We start from the raw sequence: 23,750 nt of genomic DNA, 5'->3' as shown, positions 1-23,750 counted from the left end.
TCTCCAGCTTCCTCATTTCCCCTTCCCCCACCTTATCTCAGTCCCAACCCTCGGATTCAGCACCATCCTCTTGACTTGCAATCTTCTTCCCGACCTCTCCATCCCCACCCCCTCTCCGGCCTATCACCCTCATCATCACCTCCTTCCACCCATCGTATCCCCAGCGCCCCTCCCCCAAATTCCCTCCCCCCAACCTTTTATCTCAGACCGCTTGGCACACCAGCCTCATTCCTGAGGGAGAGCTTATGCTCCTGCTCCGCAGATGCTGCCTGGCCTGCTGTGTTTTTCCAGCACCACATTTTTCAACTCTGGTCTGGAGGGAAGGTCTAATGAGGAAAGGGTGAGAGATTTGGGTCTGTTCTCATTGGAAAGAAGAAGGCTAAGGAGGGATTTGATAGAGACATACAAGATGATCAAAGGATTAGATAGGGTAGATAGTGAATGTTTTTTTTCCTAGGATGATGGCGTCAGCATGTATGAGGGGGCATAGCTACAAATTGAGGGATGATAGATTTAAGACAGATGTCAGAGGCAGTTTCTTTACTCAGAGTGTGATAAGGGCATGGAATATCCTGCCTGCCAATGTAGTTAACCCTGCCACATTGGGGAGACTTAAACAATCCTTGGATAAGCACATGGATAATGATGGGATAGTGTAGGAGGATGGGATTAGATTAGTTCATACGTCAGCGCAACATCCGGGGTCAAAGAGCGCTGTATTGTTCTATGTTATATTAAATCATTGTTTCTTCATTTTTCTCAGTTTTACCTAAGAGTTTGTACCTGGGCATCTTTGTACCTAAGATGGCGCTGGAAATGATGCTGTTTTACACTTTTCATTGAACTCATGTATCTCTAGACATGTGACTGTAAACTTTATTTGAATTCTAAATTGCTGCAGCATTCCTTGTCTCTGATCTGCTCTTCTTGCCGTTGTATTTATATGGCTAGTCTAGTTGAATGCCTAGTCAATGGTAACCCCAAGATGTTGATGGTGGGGTATTTGGTGATGGTAATGTCATTGAATGTCAATGGATAACATTCAGATTGTCTCTTGTTGGAGATGGTCATTGCCATTATCATCAATTATTGTAAATGCTGTTTAGAGAAAGTACTATGCCATCTTCGTCCATTCTGGTCTGCATATGACAAAGCACTATGCTTTACTTTTAATTGGCTGGTGCGTAGCCAAGCAGGCATTCAGTTTGAGCAATTAGGGATAGGCAACAAACGCTGACCATGCCAAAATGCACACATCCCATGGAAGTATAAAGGGACAAAAAGAACATTGCTAGAGACCATAAGAAATAAGTCATTTAAACCTGACCCGCCATTTTATAACATCATGTCTGATCTGGCCTCAACTCTTTTGCTTGTGCCAGCTCCTCCTATTCTCAACTCAATATTTCAAAAATGTATCCATCTCCTCTTCAAATGGTTTCAGTGGTCTTGCCTCCACAATACTCTGGGATACAGAATTCCAGATACTTGCTACATTGACAGGAGAAATGCCTTCGCACCTGTTTTAAATGTTCCAAAACTATGTTCCCTAGAGATTTCCCCACAAATGGAAACATTTTCTCAACATCGACCCTGTGAATTCCCTTCAGAATTTAGTATGTTTCATTAAGATCACAACTTAATTGTCTAAATTCTAATGAATAAAGGCCTAACGTGTTTAGCCATTCTTGACAACTCGGCCTGTTCATCCCAGAAATCAGCCTGGTAAAACTCTTTTGAACTGTTTCCAACACCTGTACATGCCTCCTTAAGTATGGGAACCAAATTGTGTATAGCATTCCAGATACAGTCATAGAGTCATAGAGATGTACAGCATGGAAACAGACCCTTTGGTCCAACTCGTCTATGTCGAACAGATATCCCAGTCCAATCAGTCCCACCGGCCAGCACCCGGCCCATATCCCTCCAAACCATTCCTATTCATATACCCATCCAGATGCCTCTTAAATGTTGCAATTGTACCAATTTCCACCACTTTCTCTGGCAGCTCATTCCATACACGTACCGCCCTCTGTGTGAAGAAGTTGCCCCTTAGGTTTCTTTTATATCTTTCCCCTCTCACCCTAAACCCATGCCCTCTAGTTCTGGACTCCCCGACTGCAGAGAAAATACTTTATCTATTTATCCCATCTATGCTCATGATTTTGTAAACCTCGATAAGGTCACCCCTCAGCCTCCGACACTCCAGGGAAACCACCAGGGAAAATATGGCCATATCAATGCGCTGTTGGTTGTAACAAAACTTCCCTATTTTTAAAACTTCTATCCCCTATTTAAAAAGGCCAAAATTCCATTTGCCTTCCCAATTACTTGCTGCATTAGCATGCTAACTTTGTTGTGTTTTATGCATAAGAACAGCCAAATTCCTCTGTGCTGCCAAGTATTTTGGAGTCTCTCTCCGTTTAAAATAATAATTGGCCTTTTAATTCTTCCTTACAAAGAGCATGATCTCACCTCAAGCAGTTTAATTGAATTCTCATAAAGTAACAGGCCTTAAGGGACTGTGTCTAAGAAGTTATTGTTAGGTTAGTTATTTATAAGTTTGGAAAAAGAGTCACATCAAACTCAAAACGTTAGTTATGTTTCTCTTACCACAGATGCTGTCGGACATGTTGAGTTTCTCCAGCATTCTATGTTTGTTTCAGATATCAAACATCTGTAGTTTACTTTTAAATCAGGCTATTTAAAGGGTCCTACAGCAGATCTTATTTCATAATGGATACCAACTCTAAGCATTGTTCTGTTCGCTCTGCAAATCACAACCTGCTGGGTGTTTCCATCAGTTTCCAGGTTGTTTTCAGAATTCCAGCACTTTTAGTTTAAATAGGCACTGCATGTTTTGGGATAACATACCACTTGCAGAATTTATGTTCATTCGAGATTTGTACGAAAAAGCAGCAACCTTACAAATTTGAGCGTAATCTCTTAGGAGTTTTTCATGTAGGTGCCTTTTTAAAATAATGACCACCAAAAACAAAATCATTTACATTGTAGACTGCTAAGCATCATGTCTGAAAATAAATTCTGTGTTTCCTTTTCAAACTTTATTTTTGAATACTTAATTCTGTTTTTGTTTCCAATTTGGGCTATTATAATAAATTATTGGGTGGAAATCATCATGAATATTTTCGAAAGTAATCCCATGGTGGAGGTAAAAGGCCACAATAGGAACCACAATTAATGTAATACAGTTTATATTGTTTTGTTTGTAGCAGTCAGTCCCTCACTAATAATGGCCTGGCTGCCTCATTATTTTCCCAGCACAAAATTGGATATCTTCACTTTGGCTGTTTTAGCATATTATGTATTTGTGTTCAGCAAAGAATGGAAAGGATGTAGTCTCGGCTGAAGCAAGGTTCCAACACAATGTAGATTTCCAGGTTAAAGGAAATTATCCCAGACATGAGTAGAAAATTCTTTTCCATGTACCGTACATAGTTTTGCTGCAAGTGAATATTGTCATTGGCTTGATATTTTCAGACATAATTGAACTGATTTAGAACTGTAATGCAAACAGAAGTTTGCTTTAACTTTGTGGTGGCAGTGCTTGAAGTAATTGGCAGTTACTCTGTTACAGAGCAAGTGGAAAAAGTTCTTTGTGTTCCAAATGAAATGATGAAAATTGAACCAAATTAGAGGATGACATCAAGTTAGTCTGGGTCAACCACACACATAATGGAAGCTGAAGCCCAGATAAGCCTTACAACATGGGACCACCATTAGCTCATCGTTTCTATGAGTTAAAACCCAAAATAAATCTTATTACCCCATTGCTTTGCTATAATCTTAGCAACACTTGGAATGAACATTTGCTGCTGACTCCAATATACCTTACGTGACTCATTTGATCATAATTCTTCATCTTCCCCTCCCCACCCACCAACAACTCAATGAAATCTCATCTTAACATCCCTTTGACCAAGGGAAGAACCCCATGTATCTCAAGATTTCTCATAATTAACAGAACTTTGCATTTACACTACAGACAGTGACCGTTGGCCTATTCTTTGCCAGTATTGGTTATTGTTAGGTAAAAGGCAAGCAAATATTCAATCAGCTAGAATAGTATTGAATGGTCTACTCCTGTTCCTAATTGTAGTTTCTTTCTATTATGCAGCATTTGGGAGCAGACAATTAGCACCTAACGCCAAGTTACACAAACAGTGGTGTCCCAATGATTCTTCATATGCTACATTTTTGCTACTGTCATTCTCCATAAACCAACTGCAAATCTCCTGCTTTCAGACATTTGTTACCACTACTCTGTAACTGGATGCAATGTCAGTATTCTTCCCCTTTGTCCTCTGCTTTGTTCTTATTATAGGATCTTACTCTATAATGCAAGGAGAAATCAGTATCATTATTCACTGAAGTTGTAATGGTAGAATGTTGGAGAAAGTGAGGACTGCAGATGCTGGAGACCAGAGTTGAAAAATGTGGTGCGGGAAAAACACAGCAGGCCAGGCAGCACCCGAGGAGCAGAAGAATCGACATTTCGGGCATAAGCCCTTCTTCAGGAATATTGGGAATGAGAACAGAAGTGGACAGAATCATAGAGTACAGATGAGGCCCTTTAGCCCATCAAGTCTGTACTCCCAAAAATACAATTCGCACGATTTCCCACACTAGGCCCATAGCCTCGAATGTTATGACACTCTAACTGTGCATTCAAGTACTTTTTAAAGGTTGTTAGGTTTCCTATCTCAACTCCCTTCCCAGGCAGCATGTTCCAGACATGCCACTAATCTCTGGGTGAAAAAGATTTCCCTCAAATTCCTTCTCAAACTCCTGCCTTTGAGATTCTACACCTTTGGCGTCATTTCGTACTAACAGCTGGTGTGCCACTTTCCTGGCATCTTCCCCATGTGGAGGTGGGACTTCACATTTGTAAAGTAGAAGAGCTTTGCATTTTCAACGAGGACACTTCAATCCCATGGCATCAACGTGGATTTCACCAGTTTCCTCATTTCCCCCTCCCCCACCTCACCCCAGCTCCAACCTTCCAGCTCAGCAATGTCAATTTTCCTGCTCTTCGGATGCTGCCTGACCTTCTGTGCTTTTCCAGCACCACTCTAATCTAGCATCTATTTTCAAAGAGGAGGCAGCCATGTGAGGCAAGTGAAAGGCCAATTGAGACCAACTGGAGTTTTCAAGTTGATCTGCAAGAAGCCGTTACATCAGGAATGGAAAAGGCACTATTGAGGTAGTATGGGCTGAGGTTAGAAACAGGAGAGGAGACGTCACACGGCTGGGAGTTTTTGTTATAGGCCTCCACAGAGTGCTAGAGTTGTGGAAGAGAGGATCAGCAAAACAATTCTGGGAAGGAGTGCAAGGAACACGATGGTCATTATGGGGGACTTTAACTTCCCCGACATTAACTGGAAATGCTATAACTCTAGTATGTCGGATGGATCAGTTTTTGTCCAATGTTTCCTGACACAGTATATTGAAGGGCTGACAAGAGGGGAGTCCAAAAGAGAAAATGCTGGAAAATCTCAGCAGGTCTGGCAGCATCTGTAAGGAGAGAAAAGAGCTGACATTGAGACTAATTGACCATTTGTCAGCTTTGACAAAGGGTCAGTTAGACTCGAAACGTCAGCTCTTTTCTCTCCTTACAGATGCTGCCAGACCTGCTGAGATTTTCTAGCATTTTCTCTTTTGGTTTCAGATTCCAGCATCCGCAGTAATTTGCTTTTATTAAGAGGTGAGGCTACACTGGATGTGGTACTTGGCAATGAACCAGGCCAGGTATTTGATTTAGTGGTAGGTGAGCACTTTGGAGAAAGTGACCATAATTTGGTTACGTATAGTTTAGCGATGGAAAGGGATAAGTACATGCCACAGGGCAAGAGTTATTGATGGTGGAAGAGCAATTATAATGTGATTAGGCAAGACTTAGGATGCATAGAACGGGGTAGCAAAATGCAGGGTATGGGGACAATTGCAATGTGGAGCTAGTTTAAGAAACAGATATTGCGTGTCCTTGATAGGTATGTCCCTGTCAGGCAGGGAGTAAGTGATAAGGTAAGGGAACCATGGTTTACTAAAGAAATTGCATCTCTTGTTAAGCTGAAGAGGGAGGATTATGTGATGATGAGATGAGATGGTTCAGATGAGGTGATGGAGAGTTACAGATCAGATAGGAAGGATTTAAAGAGAGTTAAGAAGAGCAAAGAGAGAACATGAGCAGTCTTGAGCAAATAGAGGAGAAGAATGAGATACGAGATATTAGACTAGAAAGGATTGAGGTTAGTCACGCACAGGTGTTATCAATTCTAGGAGTGAAAGTAGACAAGTCCCCTGGGCCGGATGGGATTTTTCCAAGGATTCTCTGGGAAGCTAGAGTAGTGGTGTTGGAGCCATTGGTTTTGATCTTTAAGTCATCATTGTGTACAGGTTTAGTACCGGAGGACTGGAGAATTGCAAATGTTGTGACCTTGTTCAAGAAGGGGAGTAGAGATGACCGAGGCAATTATAGACCAGTGAGCCTTACTTGTGTTGTAGAAAGAGTTTTGGAAAGGATTATGAGAGATAGGATTTATAATCATCTTGCAAGCAACAATTTGATTGGAGATAGTCATCATGGTTTTGTCAAGGGAATAAACTTCATTGAGTTTTTTGAGAAAGTGACCAAACATGTGGATGAAGGTAGGGCAGTTGACGTGGTGTACTTGGACTTCAGTAAAGTCTTTGATAAGTTCCACATGGTAGGCTGATGGGGAAAATGCAGAGGCATGGAATTGAGGGTGATTTAGCAGTTTGGGTTAGAAACTGGCTTTCTGTAAGAAGGTAACGAGTGGTTGTTGATGGAAAATATTCAGCCTGGACTCCAGTTACTAGTGGTGTGCCACAAGGGTCTCTTTTGGAACCACTGCTGCTGTTATTTTTATAAATGACTTAGACGCAGGCATAGGTGGATGGATTAGTAAATTTGCAGACGACACTAAAGTTTGGGTTAGAAACTGGCTTTCTGTAAGAAGGTAGTGAGTGGTTGTTGATGGAAAATATTCAGCCTGGAGTCCAGTTACTAGTGGTGTGCCACAAGGGTCTCTTTTGGAACCACTGCTGCTTGTTATTTTTATAAATGACTTAGACACAGGCATAGGTGGATGGATTAGTAAATTTGCAGACGACACTAAAGTCGGTGGAGTAGTGGACAGTGTGGGAGCATGTTGCAAGTTGCAGGGGGACTTGGATAAACTGCAGAATTGGGCTGAGAGGTGGCAAATGGAGTTCAATGCAGCTAAGTGTGAGATGATTCACCTTGGGAAGAATAACAGGAAGGCAGAATACTGAGTCAATGGAAAGATTCTTGGTAGTGTGGATGTGCAGAAGGATCTTGGCGTCCATGTACATAGATCCCTGAAAGCTGCCACCCAGGTTGATAGTGCTGTTAAGAAGGCATACGGTTGGGTTTTATTGAGTTCCAGAGCCATAACGTCATGCTGCAAGATACAAAATGCTACTGTGGCTGCATTTGGAATATTGTGTTCAGTTTTGGTCACCCCATTACAGAAAGGATGTGGAAGCATTGGAAAAGGTGCAGAGGTGATAACCAGAATGTTGCCTGGTCTGGAGGGATGGTCTTGTGAGGAAAGGCTGAGAGACTTGGGTCTGTTCTCATTGGAAAGAAGAAAGCTAAGAGGGGATTTAATAGAGACATACAGGATGATCAGAGAGTTAGATAGGGTAGACAGTAAAAGCTTTTTTCCTAGGATGATGATGTCAGCTCGTACGAGGGTACATAGCTACAAATTGAGGGATGATAGATTTTAGACAGATGTCAGAGGCAGGTTCTTTACTCAGAGAGTGGTAAGGTCATGGAATGCCCTGCCTGCCAATGTAGTTAACTCAGCCACATTAGGGAGACTTAAACAATCCTTGGATAAACACATGGATGATGATGGGATAGTTCACAGGTCAGCACAACAATTTGATTGGAGATAGTCAACATGGTTTCGTCAAGGGCATAAACTTCATTGAGGTTTTTGAGAAAGTGACCAAACATGTGGATGAAGGTAGGGCAGTTGACGAGGGCCGGAGGGTCTGTTCTGCACTGTATTGTTCTATGTTCTCTATGTTCACTATTTTGAAGAGCTGAGATGATATAAAACAGATGATCTGGTCAATGTCTTCTCATTGTATACAAATTGGTTGCCAAATGTCTGACATTATCACTGCAATCACTACACCTCCAAACACTTCATTGACTGTAAAGCAATTTGGGGCACCCTGAAGTTATGAAAGTGTGATATAAAGAATAATCTTTCTTCTTTTCCATGGCACTGCATTAGGATACATTGAAATAGACCAGAGTAAAATTTGTAAATTGGAAGGAGGTATGTTGGTAAAGTCTGCAAATTGTACACATAACCTAAACTGCACATAAAATAGGCAAGGTCAGAAGCAAAAAAAGTTCACCAAGGGAAAATCTGGCTGCATGAGGAAGACCCTGAAGTTGACCCAAAGAAAAGAAGGTGGAGACAAAAAGCCAGTATCAATGGGTTGATAAATTAATCAAAAATTGAAATGTAAAGCAGGTAAAATTTATAATCCTCAAACAAAATTAGGATGAATATTGCTAAATAATGAATGCTACCTTTGATATCTGAGTCCATCAGAAAATTCTTCACATACAATCTTTTGAATGAGCACAAATATGCAGAGTGTAACCAAATTGGCACCTATCTTTATTAAAATGGTAATTCATCATTACAGTGATGGGAAGCAATGGGAAATAATCAGTTTACCCAAAATTTTAAGCAGGGTACAGCCCTTTGGCAGATTACTGCTTCTTTGAGAATGAGTTACAGTCCAGAACGTCTGTTGGTATTGTGCAGTTTATCCAAAGATACTGTTTCATATTTGGCAAAGTTGACCAAACAAAAAGGGAGGAAATTGCAAAAGCACTGTTGTTTTCATTAATACAAAGAAACATAAAATGCTCAATGTAAGCCTTTTTTTCCTCAGTTTTACACATCAGAAATCAAACTGAGAAAATAGCTACAGTAGTTTTTTTTTCAGCACAAGAAACATAAGATACATAATCAATTTGTCACAAAAAAAAACTTTATCTGTTCCAACTAACGAAAGATCGGGAAAAAACTCTCTATACAGAGGTAGAGTCCAGTGCACAAGGCTAAGCAAGAATCACCAGTCTAAACCAGACTGAGCAAGATTCTACTGAGACCACTTTACATTTTAAGTAAGCATCAGACTGTATGTACATACATACAATAAATAGGTTATACAATCTTTGACAAGTTTAATAAACTTCACAAAAGTACACTTGTACTCAGATAATTACAGATATCATTAATGTTCATCTCACTAAAATTCACTCGCAGTATGTTAACACGATGATCGGTCTCCCTAAAATACTTGGAAAATTGTGTATCAAAAAAATTAAACCGATTAAATCAGTAAGGGTGGAAAATATTAATCTAGATTTAAAATTTTGGTCAAAATAGATTGGAATTTTAGGTATTGATTCGATGATTAACACAACCTAAAACCTAATCCTGCTCCCCTGTTCTTCTGCAGACATTGGCTTTTGCTGGGGAATGGTTTCATGAATGGCAGCAGCTCTCTGGGCACATCACCCCATCAGTCATTGTCTTTTCATGTGAGACTAGACAGTCAACGATGAGCATCACAGCCAGACCCAGTTCTGTCTTCTATCGGCATTCACACTGCTGTCAGCAACGGACACTGGAAGGCATGAACCAGCTTGAGTGCCTGTGTATTTTAAGTTTTAATGCTGAGGCCAATTGGAGCTCCCAAACTATTACTCCATCCCTGGTCTCTATGGCTTAGTACTAACCTGCACATTGCATTCATTCTCGGAGCCACTAGAGCAATGCAGTTAAGTAATTTTCATGTTGTATCATCGAGTGGAATTTCTTCCTGTTAGTCCACAACAATTTGCCTTAGATGAGCAAAATGAAACTGAAAGCAAAATCAATGAATGCACCACCTGAGTCACGCTTATCTTGGACAGACGCATTGGCATCACTTTGCCCAGTGCTCAGATATTTATACTTTTCTCACTCATCGGGCACACTGTGTTTTCAATCATTCGTTTCATGCAAAAAGAAAATTAAGTAGGTGTTTCTGATAAAATGGAGCAAAGACCTTCCATTCACAGGTAGGTGCAGTATCATCTATGCTTCAGTTTCCATCAAAGTCCTACATTGCAATCAGACCAGTGCAAGATACGAAACTAAGCTTTATGAACAGTCGAAGTTTTGGACCCACTTGTGACTAAAGTTGTGCACGAGTGGCACAGCAATAAGCTTGATTTGAGCATGAAAGATAAAAGTTACAAAAGCCTAGTGTGCCTATTAAGGAATAATACAAAAGGAATTCCAAAAGGTTCCAGAAGAGGGTACTGCTGAAGTTCCTAATCAGAACATCAGAACAGAAAAGCAAATCAATTTCATCTAACCCTGCACCCTCCCCCTCCCTCCCAGATCTGTCTGTAAATAGCAGACCCATGACAAAATCTGTCTGCATGTAATGGAACATATTGTCAAAAAGGATACAAAAGGCAAAAAATTCTAAGAAATTAAGAATAAGAATTTTTTTGATATATATACATACACAATTTTTTTACTATAACGACTGCATCTGCATGCTAACATAAGCTGACAAGTCAAATCTACACATGAAGAGATGACAGATAATAAAATAAAACTTTGAATATATTCATAAAATGATTAGCAATATGAAAATAGAAGTGGATACCCTAATATAGACCGAAGTGGCATCTTGTGCTTCTGGACAGCCTCTGGATTATACAGAACACTGCAGCAAAACACAAAGATGATCGCGTACTGGGACAAAAACCATGTGCGGTCTCTTGTGGAATATATCGAGGGCATAGGACCAGGTACAGCCCACTGTGGCAAGTTGTGTTTAGTGTGTGAAAAGACCCACGTAAGACAAATGTGCCAGAGCTGTACACTTCTTATGGTGGTTACTCACAGGACAGAAAAAGGGCACCTTGGTGGGGTGTGGTGATGGTGGTGGTTGGGAGTGGGAGATTTGTCTCCTCTAGGAAGATACTGCCTGTGTATTTGGAATCGATGCAACCTGAAGCACACCTCAAAACGAATTCGGACATGCAGCAGATCGTTGCTGACCATCATGTGACATTTCACACAAGTGGCTCATCTTTTCACACTTGTGAAAGTTTTGTTCCTGCAGGCCATTAAGTTACCAGTCACATCTTTAGAATAAATTAAATTAAAACACTGCCACTCCACAAATTGCTTCAGACGCGCGATGAAAACGAATCTCTTGCTTTATCCACATGCCTCTGTATCTTCCCTGCAAATAGGTCGACTGTTTAAAATGACAATCTTTCTCCTCAATTTGCCAGCCTCATATCCCGCTTTTTCATTAGTTACATGGCTCCCCACATCAAAACCCATTTAAAGGGGCTTAGAGGCAGTGAAAATGCTCGAGATGACAGTGCTTTCTCACAAATTCATACTGTTATTTTTGTTGTCTCCAATGAGATTTTCCATTTTCCTGTGCTACACAAGATGGAGGCACTGTAAAGGCATCTTGCCAAAGTCTTTAAAAGTCTCTTTTGCTCCCCCCAGGTAAAAACTGGATGGACGACAGCAAATGTACTCAAGCAAAATTGCCCACTGTTAGGGAATGATGGCCGGGGACCATCTGATCACAGTCAGATTATCTGCACTGGCTGAGCGTTTCCGAGCGGATTTCCTCAAGTCTTTGTACTTGTCCTCACATAGTCGGGATAGTGCCTGGAAAATTTAAAGGCAACAAGGGTTAAAGGTGCAACAGATGGTCTAAAGTACAACTGAACAAAGAACACTGAAAGTTTGGGAGCGTGCATGGGCGTCATTCTCCACTTATAGACACTGTTTTAATAAAAGTTACTCAGGCAGTCAGAACGATTCATGGCCTTGTGCCAGCAACTCTTCTAACCTTTGAACCTTCACACTTCAACTTGTCAGTTGGCAAGATATACTGCACATTCTGTGTATTTGTGTAAATAACCTTATTTGTTACACTTAAAGGAAACTGGTCACTGTCTGTTAAGTTGTCTACTTACAAACCAGGCATGTAAGACAGCGGTCAACTGCAGGCTATTTACTCATGGTAGCAGCTATACAAATCTGATACAATTGTCATGAAAATATTGGCCCGGATCTTCTGAAACCTCTGGAAAAGTGTACAACTCTGAGTTGGACTCACAGACTTCAGATGGTTCCAACTGATTTATCCAAATAGTTGGAGGGAAGGTTAGAGAAATTAAAACCAGCTACAACTCCTGAGTAACTACAAAATGGAAACTCATGTCGCTCCCAAACAAGGGAACACCCTATCCCTCCTTCCACGCCAAACTGAGCTGTCATCACCTCCCAGTCCAACCTCTTTATCGAACACTGTCACACCTCGACCCACCAAACTGTCCCTTCACCCACCTACGTAACAAACACCTAGTTCTCAAAGTACTGAACAGCTTCTTTCTACTCCTACATTTATGATGTTATGGTCAGCTCGCCAAATGAGCATTATGACTTAGTGCTAATTTCCTGTTATTCCCCTCCCCCCCAATATCTCTGCATGTAGATGGTTATTTGAATGGAAACAGAGTTGAAAAAGCTTGAAATACACAGGAAATTAGATAGCACCCAAAGGAGACAGGTGACAGGTTCAGGTGGGACATTCACCTGCCCCTCCCTCTCACATACTAATCTATTTCCTGTGTTCTGCCATCACTTCCCAGGTTTGCAGCTTTTTCTCTCCAACAGCAGCAGCAAGCATCTTTGTCTTGTTTAGATTCATTTACATATTTGTACCTTGCTCCCACTTTAAACGCGTCATAATGAAGCCTAGTCAACACTAAAGTAACTCTTAAGGGATTTGATTGTATTATTCACTTCCCTCCTAGGTATCCAACACAGAGACTGCTCCAATTAGGAACAAACTTTCTTCGAGATGGTGTAAAAATTATGACATAAAGAAAGGTCTTTAACGTATCGGTAGAATCAGGTAAATCCATACGGAATTGCCTTTCTTGGGAATGATAAGCTTCTCAACAGATGAATGCTTCAGGCAATTCACTCTCTGACTTGTCCCTGGAACCTTATATAAATCTTGATCCTCCCACTCTGAATAGTGCATTTCTCCTTATACATTGAGAGCTGCAGAATTCAAAGACCTTTTAGCTCTGTGAATGAGACAAGGGACTCACTAAACCAAGGAATCACCTGAACTCTGCCTGAAGTATGCCTGAACTCTCAAGATAGTGTGCACTGGCACCATTCAGACTCTATTATATTGAGAGACAGGCTGCATGATTGAAAGACAGAGATCTAGGATTGAAATAAGCAGGTCGGCAAGACAAGCTCAGACAAGGACAATTATCTTTACCTGACTCTGGGATAGTGTATGGAGTTTAAAGTTGACACTGTCTGCCAATATCCAAACACTTCCCACCACTTGAGTACAATCATCTTGTGTGTTATTGTAAAAAGCCTGTCATGAATATCTGCACCACTACTCTTTAACATTTCAGTTCTGTCTGAGAAAACTGACTGTATTGTTCCCTCCAACCTAAATGCATTTTCTCAAATGATTACTACTCCCAACAGATCGATCAATGCTATATATCGGTTAATTGCAGATAACACCGGAGTAGCAGCATATAAATTCATTCAAGCTACTCAAGAAGCTTTCAAATCAAAACTGCCTACCACATCCCATTTATGTATAAGTGAAAAAAACAGTCAGTACCCATTACACTCATAATTCAGCATCATCTCAATGCAGAACATCTCACTTATAAAGCTCTATTTCATAATGTATGTCTTGAACAGGTTACAATTTATGTGTGCATTCAATTACAGAATCAAATTTGACATGATTCTTGCAGTTAGGTATAAATCAAAATCTTGTTAATAAATCAACAAAGAATTAATAAAATCAGGGCAGGTACAGGAACAAAGGTGCATTTCAAACGATTCCTGTGCTTTATGGAGTATACACATATCAGAAAGTGCACAAATGTTTAAAATTATATTTCAAACCAGGCCACTATCAGGATACACTCCAATATGGCTGAGTAAGATGCCTGTCTTCAATACCATAAATTTAACCACAATGTTGTTTCCTGCCATATTTTACAGGAAACAGAAGGCTGTTTCGAGCAGTAAAATTATTTAATCAGCAAGTGCTGACAAACTGACAGCTACATTAAGTAGAGTAGGAGTACTTAAGGTATTCCTCAACTTAACAGCAAAGCTAAAGAACTTTAAAGTTATTTGGTTCCAAAGATTGGATTACAGTTGAATGAATACTTTAGCCACCTGTTTCCTCACTTCCTTTTAAACAACCTCTTAAGATTTTCACTTTTAAGCTTTGCTGAGTCATAAGGTGTTTTGCTTTTTTTCAACTTATTCTGATTTATGGCAACTTTTCAATTTTAATTTCACCTTATCTCTGGATAAGTTCAGTTTCGCACTGAGGCATAGTTTTATAGTGGCTAGTAACCGTGCTGCTAAGATATCTAACTAACCATGTTTTGCGTATGATTCTCAAAAGTTCATTTCGAAAAGTTATTCTGGAATACTTAGGTCTCCTTCCTATTAGAAAGATGTTGTGAAATGTCAAAGAGTTCAGAAAATATTTACAAGGATGTTGCCAGGGTTGGAGAATTTGAGCTAGAGGGAGAGGCTGAATAGACTGGGGCTGTTTTCCCTCGAGCGTCGGAGGCTGAAGGGTGACATTATAGAGGTTTATAAAATCATGAGGGGCATGAATAGGGTAAATAGGCAAAGTCTTTTCCCCAGGATCAGGGAGTCCAGAACTAGAGGGCATAGGTTTAGGGTAAGAAGGAAAAGCTATAAAAGGAATGTAAGGGGCAACTTTTTCACGCAGAGAGTGGTGCATGTATGAAATGAGCTGCCAGAGGAAGTGGTGGAGGCTGGTACAATTACAGCTTTTAAAAAGTATCTGGATGGGTATATGAACAGGAAGTCTTTACAGGGATATGGGCCAAGGGCTCACAAATGGGACTAGATAAGGTTAGGATATCTGGTCAGCATGGATAATTTGGACTGAAGGGTCTGTTTCCGTGCTGTACATCTCCATGACTCTATGACTAGCCTGTCCTCACATCATCTATCCATTCCAGTATGAATCAATGCAAAGTCATTGAGAGGAAAATATGAATCAACTCCTTTATTCCTCAGAGCAGGCTCACTGTCATCAATTGCCTACATCCTCCCTTTGAGTGGCATAAGTTCAAGGCGACTAACCAATTATGTCTCTTGTTGAGATTAATGAGCTCAACACAGATGGGAGTTTGAACCAGAGACTTTTCTCAGCCTTGTGGTCATTACCACAGATGCCCAAATGTCGTGTTTTAAAATTACCTAAACATGATTTTACAAGTACACATATGTAAGTTAGCTCACTGAACTCGAAAAGTTTGTTTTCAGACATTTCATCACCATAACTAGGTAACATCATCAGTGAGAGTCTCTGGTGAAGCACTGGTGGTATGTCCCACCTCTCTATTGGTTTCTTAAGGTGACTGATGTCATTTCTGGTTTTTCTTTCAAGGGAAGGTAGATAGGGTCTATTCAAGGGAAGGTAGATAGGGTCTAAATCGATGTGTTTATTGATGGAGTTCTGGTTAGAATGCCATGTCTCTAGGAATTCTCGTGCATGTCTTTGTTTCGCCTGTCCTAAGATGTCTGTATTGTCCCAGTCAAAATAGTGAACTTCATTGTCTGTATGTATAGAAACTAGTGATAGTGGGTCGTATCTTTTGGTGGCCAGTTGGTGTTCATGTATTCTGGTTGCAAGATTCCTGCTAGTTTAGTCCGATGTAGTGTTTTTTTACAGTTCTTGCATCGTACCTCGTAAATAACATTAGTTTTGCTGGTGGTATCATCTGGATCCTTTAGGGTCATTAGTCGCTGTTTAAGTGTGGTGTTAAGGGGTCTGAGTGGTCTGGAAGTCATTTTTGACATGTCCTTGTTGGAAGGTAATGTGGCGATAGTTTTTGGTTGCATTGTGTCTGCTTGTTTGGGTTTGTTTCTGAGGAATCTGGAGGTACCCAATAAACACAATCCGCCGATTCCTCAGAATCACAAGTACTCTGTTAGAAAGCAATTTCCTAACAGGGCCAGGTCTACAAACAAGCATCATTTTTGGGAACGTGGCACAATTTCACCACGCCATATGGCACTGCAGGTGAATCACAGTGAGAGTCCCTCACCTCAAGCTTCTGTGCTCTGTCCCTGCTGAGCGGCTCCAATGGGAAGCTAAGGTTGTTGGCTTCTGCTAGGGAACGGAGATCGAAGTAATACTTTGCATAAACACTGGACGGCACGTTGATGTTAAACTGAAGCAACTCCAGAAACTGACGCTCCAGCTCATTCCTGCAGAGAGAGTAGACACATTATGAACAGTATGTGAGCATGCCTGGAGATCCATAGGACAGATAGAGAAGAAAGATACAAAAAAGGTAGACATACGATAAGATAACAGTTAATGTTACACCTACATAAAACAACAGCTGAAACATTGTTTCCAATTCTGGGTACATTACAAAAGATTATTGAGTTATTGGAAAACGTACAGAAGAGATGTACCCAAATATTTTCTAGGATAAAGAATTAGTTATTTTGGGAGACTAGAGGAATTGGGTCTTCATCTTTTAGCAGAGAAAGTGAGAGAGATATTAAGAGTCATAATGGATTTAGAATGAGCAAATAAAGGGAAACTGTTATCAATTGTTGAAGGATCAAGAGGTAGCATAAGAAAATTCCTTTTTACATAACAATAAATGGGCTTTGAAATTTGCTGTGTAACCAGTTACAATAATAGCCTTTCAGAGGGAACTGGATAAATACTTAAAGGTGAAAAATAGGAAAACAAGGAGAGACTGGGTATGGAACCAACTGGATTCCTTTTTGAAAGAAAAGACATCTTGTTGGGCTGAATGGCCTGTGTGTGCTGTGCGTTTCTATCCAAAAAGATCACACAAATAGAGACATTAAACACAGTTACACAAACAAACATACTATGTATATCAGAATTTTTAAAATATTATGGAAATGACAAGATCCTGATTTTAGACTTAACATTAATGCCATGTGCAATTATAAGTAGTCCTCCACTCAGATACCCAAGTTATAACATTCAAAGAAAGAATGAAGTCAAAATACAGCCATATCTGGCTAGTCTCCAGATGGCATTTCAAGCCAATGCTTACTGCAGTGTACAGCTATCATGTATTATATTGTATTATGTCACTATGGTCTTACTAGGCATTAGGGCTGTTCTCTCATTAGACAGAGACAATTGGTGATGGTTTAACCTGAGGGCTACCATCCCTCAGGTCAGGTGGAGAGGTTGATAACCTCAGCTGGTGATGGGAATTCAACCCACGCTATCGGCATCAAATGCTCCACAAACCAACTGCCCAACCAACTGAGCTCATCCACATCATATTCTTCAGAAGGGCTGATGAAGGGCTTTTGCCAGAAACTTCGATTTTCCTGCTCCTCAGATGCTGCCTGACCTGCTGTGCTTTTCCAGCACCACTCCGATGTAAACTTTGGTTTCCAGCATCTGCAGTCCTCACTTTTGCCTACATTCTTTAGAAACCAACCACCCAATCAACTGAGCTCACTCACATCACATGCTTCACAAACTAACCATCCAGCCAACTGAGCTAAACCAATCCCTAATTAACATGACAACCTGAACAACTAATAAAAGATAAAAATTGAAATTGTTGTTCTATGAAAAAATTTTTACACTCCAGACTTTAATATGTGTCATTGACACTGTGATTTGAGTATTGTTGAGAAAAGACAAATACTGTCAATGCTTTTCACCTTACAGCCATCAGGACAATTCACAATGAAGACCAATATAAGGGAAAACAAAATGTACACTGTATGAGAGGATGATGCTGATTGGCTGGCCAGTGGACACTGACTTCCAGAACATGTCTCAGAAAATGCACAAAAGAACATAGGAACTGTGCCACATGTTACAAGAACTATTTGAAACCATCTTATTATAAGTATCAGAAACAAAGACGTAACTTTTGTACCACCACAAAAACCCTACAGAATCTCAAACTCAGTGAAGGGTCACCCCTACCTCCATGTTTAATTTCCTTGTTTTGCAGGCACGACCAGAATCACTTACTTTTCAGCAAAGTTCAGGCATTCACTCAATGTTTTTTTTAAATAGTTAATGCCTTGTCCTGAGACCCTTAAATAAACCGCCAAATCACGTCACATCTGGTTGTAACATACGTTTCTGAAAGAAATCTCTTCAAAAGACTTGTCCTCCTCTCTGACATCTCGACAGGGGAGGCAATGGCCTACTGGTATTATCACTGGACTGTTAACCCTAAGATCCAGGTAATGTTCTGGGGACCTGGTTCAAATCCCACCACGGCAGATGGAACTTGAATTCAATAAAAAGCTGGAATTAAGAGTTTAATGATAACCATGAATCAATTAGCAGGGAAAATCCCATCTGGTTCACTAACATCCTTTAAGGAAGGAAACTACCATCCTTACCTCATCTGGCCTGCATGTGACTCCAGACCCACAGCAATGTGGTTGATCTTAACAATTAGGGCAATAGGATGGATAATAAATGCTAGCCTGGCCAGCAATGCCCCCATCCCGTGAATCAATAATTAAAAAACCCAGCCTTCTGTTTCTTATTTTTGTTGACTTTCATGCCACTGAGTACAGCTAGGAGACTGTTAGTTACCACACTGCTCAACTGTTAGTTACCACACTGCTCGACTGTTAGTTACCACACTGCTCAACTGTTAGTTACCACACTGCTCAACTGTTAGGATCCTCTTCTCTCTGAATGAACCTGCACACTGCCTGATTTCTTCTGGATTGTTCTTGACTTCTGTTGCTAGGCAGCAGCACTTGTGTCACTCTCTTCTATCCTTTTTCCAATGTATTGAAGTCCTCACCTCAAAGGTGTAATGGCCTCATTAAAGTGCATGTAAACAAATCAAATCTCCTGACTCCCCTTTGCCAACCACAGAGAGAAAAAAACCCAAAAACAAAACTAATAAAAAAGCCTTTCCTTTTTTAAGGCAAAGAAATAATTTTAACTTAACATGGCCTTGCACTTTGGAACCTACCGCCATAGGCAACAGAACAAAGCCCTTCCCGATGAAGGGCTTATGCCTGAAACATTGATTCTCCTGTTCCTCGGATGTTGCCTGACCTGGTGTGCTTTTCCAGCACCACACTCTCGATTCTGATCTCCAGCATCTGCAGTCCTCACTTCCTCCATAGGCAACAACAAAACTATATAATGAATCTTCATCACACTATGTACCAAAATTTCCAAAGTGCAATAAAACTGGACCAGATAATCCGCTCCAGCACTTTCAGACACCAGGGACACAATGGAAGTGTCCTTGACATAACCTCAGTTCCGGGCAAGGGTTTTTGTCCTCATTTCTGCCAATGCAGGGTTAGAAGTAAGGTGAGGGCTGAGTGGGTTCAGGGCTTCTTACTCTTTCTAACTCACTGGGGTTCTCAGAAATGTCAGCTCCTAAAACATATCAGGGCCTCCCTGAGCCAGCTGACACCTTGTTATATTTTGTCAAACTCTTCAGAGAGCAGGGCCACTTCAATAACTTTTAAATACTCAAAATGGTTTCCCTGATCCCACTTCTGACAGGCACAGTGTCTCATGTAAAGTTGAAGTAGGCCACAATCAAGCTGTAGTCTGTGGCTCAGCCATCTTAAAAACCAGCAATGGTGAAATGGCAACAGAGCGCCCTCGTCATGTTAAGAACATAAGAACAAACCTTAACAGCTCCCTGCTCTTTTCATGTTGGGTGAGGTTAAAATCAAGGTGCACGTTTTCAGATGATATCAGCAAAGGGGCAGTATAAAAATGAAGAGGTCAAGAATAGTTTCTCGGGGTGTACGGACCTATTAGCATGGGACAGAGGAGAAGTTGTGGCTGGAGATTCTGATATTATGGGCTACCATGATGCCAAGGAGTCTGAGTAGTCTGCCCTCCCATCTATCTAACCCAAACTTTGGATCCGCTACGTAGATGGCACTTTTGTCATCACAAAATGGAACAAATTACAGGAAACGTACAACATCATCAACAATATCCTGATAGGCATAAAATTCATAAAAGAGGAGGAGAACAACAACAGACTTCCATTCCTAGGTGTGACAGTTGAATGTACAGTTAATGGAGAGCTTCAAACCAGCGTCTACAGAAAACCAACACACACAGATCAAATACTTAACTTCAGAGGCAATCATCCCAACACCTACCAACTGAGCTGCATCAAGACATTATTTCAATGAGCTACATCACACTGCAGCACCCAAGAACCACAAAAAGCAGAAGAAAAATATGTACACAACATTTTCAAGAAAAATGGGTACCCAATAAGCACAATCCACCAATTCCTCAGAAACAAACCCAAACAAGCAGATACAACACAACCAAACACTATAGCCACATTACCTTAAACAGCGACTAATGACCCTTAAGGATCCAAAAGATACCACCAACAAAATTAACGTCATTTACAAGACACAATGCAAGAACTATAAAAAATCACTACAAACTAGCAGGAAACTTGCCACCAGGATACATGAATAACAACTGGCCACCAAAGACACGGCCCACTCTCACTTGTTTCTATACATCCAGACAAAGAAGGATACCACTTTGACTGGGACAATACACACATCTTAGGACAGTTGAAACAAAGATATGCATGAGAATTTTTAGAGGCACGGTATTCTAACCAGAACTCCATCAATAAACACATCGATTTAGACCCTATCTACCTTCCCTTGAAAAACAAAGGACCAGAAATGACATCAGTCACCTTAAGAAACCAAGACCTATAAATAGAGAGGTGAGACATACCATCAGTGCTTCACCAGACACTCTCACTGATGATGTTACCTACTATGGTGATGCAACATCTGAAAACAAACCTTCCAACTCAGCGAGCTAACTTACATACTTAACATCAACCTGAGCTACAAATCTTCTCAAACATTCCTAATAGATTGGGAGTTTCCAAATTCAGAGGAAACTGGAATGAGTTTTTGAGGAGGGTGATGACAGTCATTTTGAAAGTGGGAGTGATAGTTCCTGAGGAAAGAGAATGAGCAAAGGATGTTTGTTGATCAGCAGAAATAAACAGAAATGCAGAAACTCGAGCAAGGATCAATGGCATATTCAGATCTCATAGGCCATGGTGGATACTGAGAGGAAGAAGGAGCTGTCAACATAGGAATGGAAGCGATAACAGGGGATAGATCAAAGTTAAATTCTGAGGTTCATTGACAGGATAGCTTCTCAGTTTGGAAAATTTAAGAAAAAACATTATAATGTTTTGCAATCACCACTGACTTGATTTTTGGTACTCACATGTCTTCCACCGTGATATCTTTAAGGATTTGGCAGTAATCTACGTTCCAAACAGCCTGATCGTCCCAGACCTTGGATGCAAGCAGGATGGCGCCTAATACAATCCGCTTCCAGTTGCTAGGGCAGATGTCAATCTCTGCGTATGTTAACAGTCTCTCAAGATAGACCTGAAATTAACAAATTAAAAAGTAAACATTACAGAAATCAAACCAAAAATTTATCATCTGCTTCTTTATTTTCTCCCCTCCAACCTGTGTGGAGATCATTAATATTCACGACAACAATATGTATTTGTGTTGCAAAGTATGATTAACGGAGTATAAATTTTTCAGCTTCATTACTGAGCGCTCTGAACAACTGGAGATGTCACTGGAATGAAACAACACTACAGGCTGAACCATGGAGGCAGACAATGCATGAACATTCTCCTGCTGGCCAGTTGGTTTCCGATGCTGTTCCCTGTGCTGGCTAGTTTTTAAAAATTCTTTTTATTTTGAAAGACCCAACTCCAAATTACCCAATATCTAATTAAACAAATAATGTTGCAAACGCCACCCATGAGCGCTAGGAATTGGGTGAGTAAGGGAATTGGGTGAAGAGGGGGACAAAGGTGCTCTTTTGCTTGGTCAAACTTTTTTCACACAATAGGAGTTGGTTTTTATTCTGCCACAGGGGAAGGAGGTGAGGATCTGATCATTGTCTCAGATCTATTCCATTCCTAAAGCTTAAAGTAGTACAGAAACTCATGAAAATACATATAAAAAGGGAAATTACTGAATAAAATGATTAAGCAGTGAATTAAAACACATTGGGGCTGACTGGGAAGCTGATGTGGCATGACTTCAGCATGTAGGTGTGCCTGGATGATGGAGATCCTGGGCAAACGTACCTGAAGTAAGTCAGTGTTTGTGGATCAGGGAGCTTCAACTCAGGAGTCATTAAACTGAAGGCTGAGCTGCAGACACAGTGACATGTCAAGGAACAGGAAAGCTCCATGAATATTTTCTACCAGGACGTAGTTACACACCTTTGGATAGTGTCTTCTGATTTCATCAGTGGTCACCGAGTCAGGGGAGGGGTTGCAGCTGAGGCTGGCAAAGGGATCCAAAACACAGGAATGCTGGAGTCTAAACCTTTGCAGCAGTCTGATAAATTAGACTGACTGTCATTTGGTTTAACAAAACCTAAGCATTGTTGAATAAAAATGTCTTTCAGCTTGCACTCATCAGGACAATTCACAAAAATACCAATTTAAGGAGAACGGTCTGCATGAATTGCTACAGTCCACATGGTACTGTTAGGGAGGGAGTTCGAGGACATTGACCCAGTGATAATGAAGGTACAGCAATATAGTTCCAAGTTAGGATGGTGTGTGCGACTTGAGGAGTGATCTTGCATGTGTTGCTGTTCTCATACATCTACTATTCTTGGTGCTGTAGGTTGAAGGTTTGAAAAGGCATCAAAAGTAATAGTTAGCATTAGGTAGGTAGGTATTATAGTACATAGTTGGTAACTGGTTTGGTATTATAAATATAACTGATACAAGGGGAGATGACTGTACATAAAACCCTATCTGCTGCAACACAGAGCAATGTTAGTGGTGACAACGGTTTCATTTATGAATTTAAATGAAACAACAAAATCCCTTTGAAAGAATATTTAAGAGCAAACATTATATTTGTAGTAGATAGTTACAAGACAAAAACTAATCACTCAGGCCATTTTTCAAAATTGCATTTACGCTCAACAAAAGCCTCTTCCTCTCTATTTCATCTCAACCTATTAACGTATGTTGTTGCATTCATGCCACTCTTTGGATAATATAATCTTTTTGTGAATTCTTCATGGAATTCATTACTTTATTGTTACTGTACTATGATTACACGTAATCCATAAAAAAAAGTGAAAACATCTTCCTACATTGACCCTATCAAACTCTATTAGCTCATCACTCAGTCTTATTTAGGGAAGTTTCCCAGGCTGTTCATTCTATATAGATGAGAAGATCACCTTTAAACAGTAAAGCAATTCACTTAAAGTTGTGACTGCATTCCTGAAAATTGTGTCTTTAAGCGAAGCCTGATTTCTCATAGGAATTATAAAGCTGGAATGGAGATCCTGCAGACGTGCTTAGAAAAAAACATCAGGTTGAAATACTGTACTGCACATGAGCAGAACTGTGCAATATAAATAGAAATAATTTGCAAAACTAAATAAACTACTAAATACAAGTAAGGTCATTAGTCAGTCAAGTTCTTTCTCAG

General features: G+C 40.4%; 1 protein-coding gene across 2 annotated transcripts in view; it reads right to left on the bottom strand.

Annotated features, from left to right (window-relative positions):
* Positions 1 to 8,690: 8,690 nt before the first annotated feature.
* ccny (cyclin Y) overlaps positions 8,691 to 23,750 on the bottom strand; it is a 234,405-nt gene continuing 219,345 nt past the window's right edge. For both annotated transcript variants that reach the window (XM_043690643.1, XM_043690644.1), the window contains exons 8-10: positions 21,487 to 21,653; positions 16,289 to 16,451; positions 8,691 to 11,798 (exon numbers count right to left, since the gene is read on the bottom strand). In XM_043690643.1, the coding sequence (XP_043546578.1) occupies positions 11,682 to 11,798; positions 16,289 to 16,451; positions 21,487 to 21,653 (447 nt within the window). In that variant the 3' untranslated portion in view covers positions 8,691 to 11,681. The remainder of the gene's footprint in view (positions 11,799 to 16,288; positions 16,452 to 21,486; positions 21,654 to 23,750) is intronic.

The sequence above is a fragment of the Chiloscyllium plagiosum genome, chromosome 5 (assembly GCF_004010195.1).
Source record: "Chiloscyllium plagiosum isolate BGI_BamShark_2017 chromosome 5, ASM401019v2, whole genome shotgun sequence".
Taxonomy (NCBI): Eukaryota; Metazoa; Chordata; class Chondrichthyes; order Orectolobiformes; family Hemiscylliidae; genus Chiloscyllium; species Chiloscyllium plagiosum.
The sequence above is the reverse complement of the archived record's forward strand: the minus strand, read 5'-3'. Positions and strand labels throughout refer to the sequence as shown.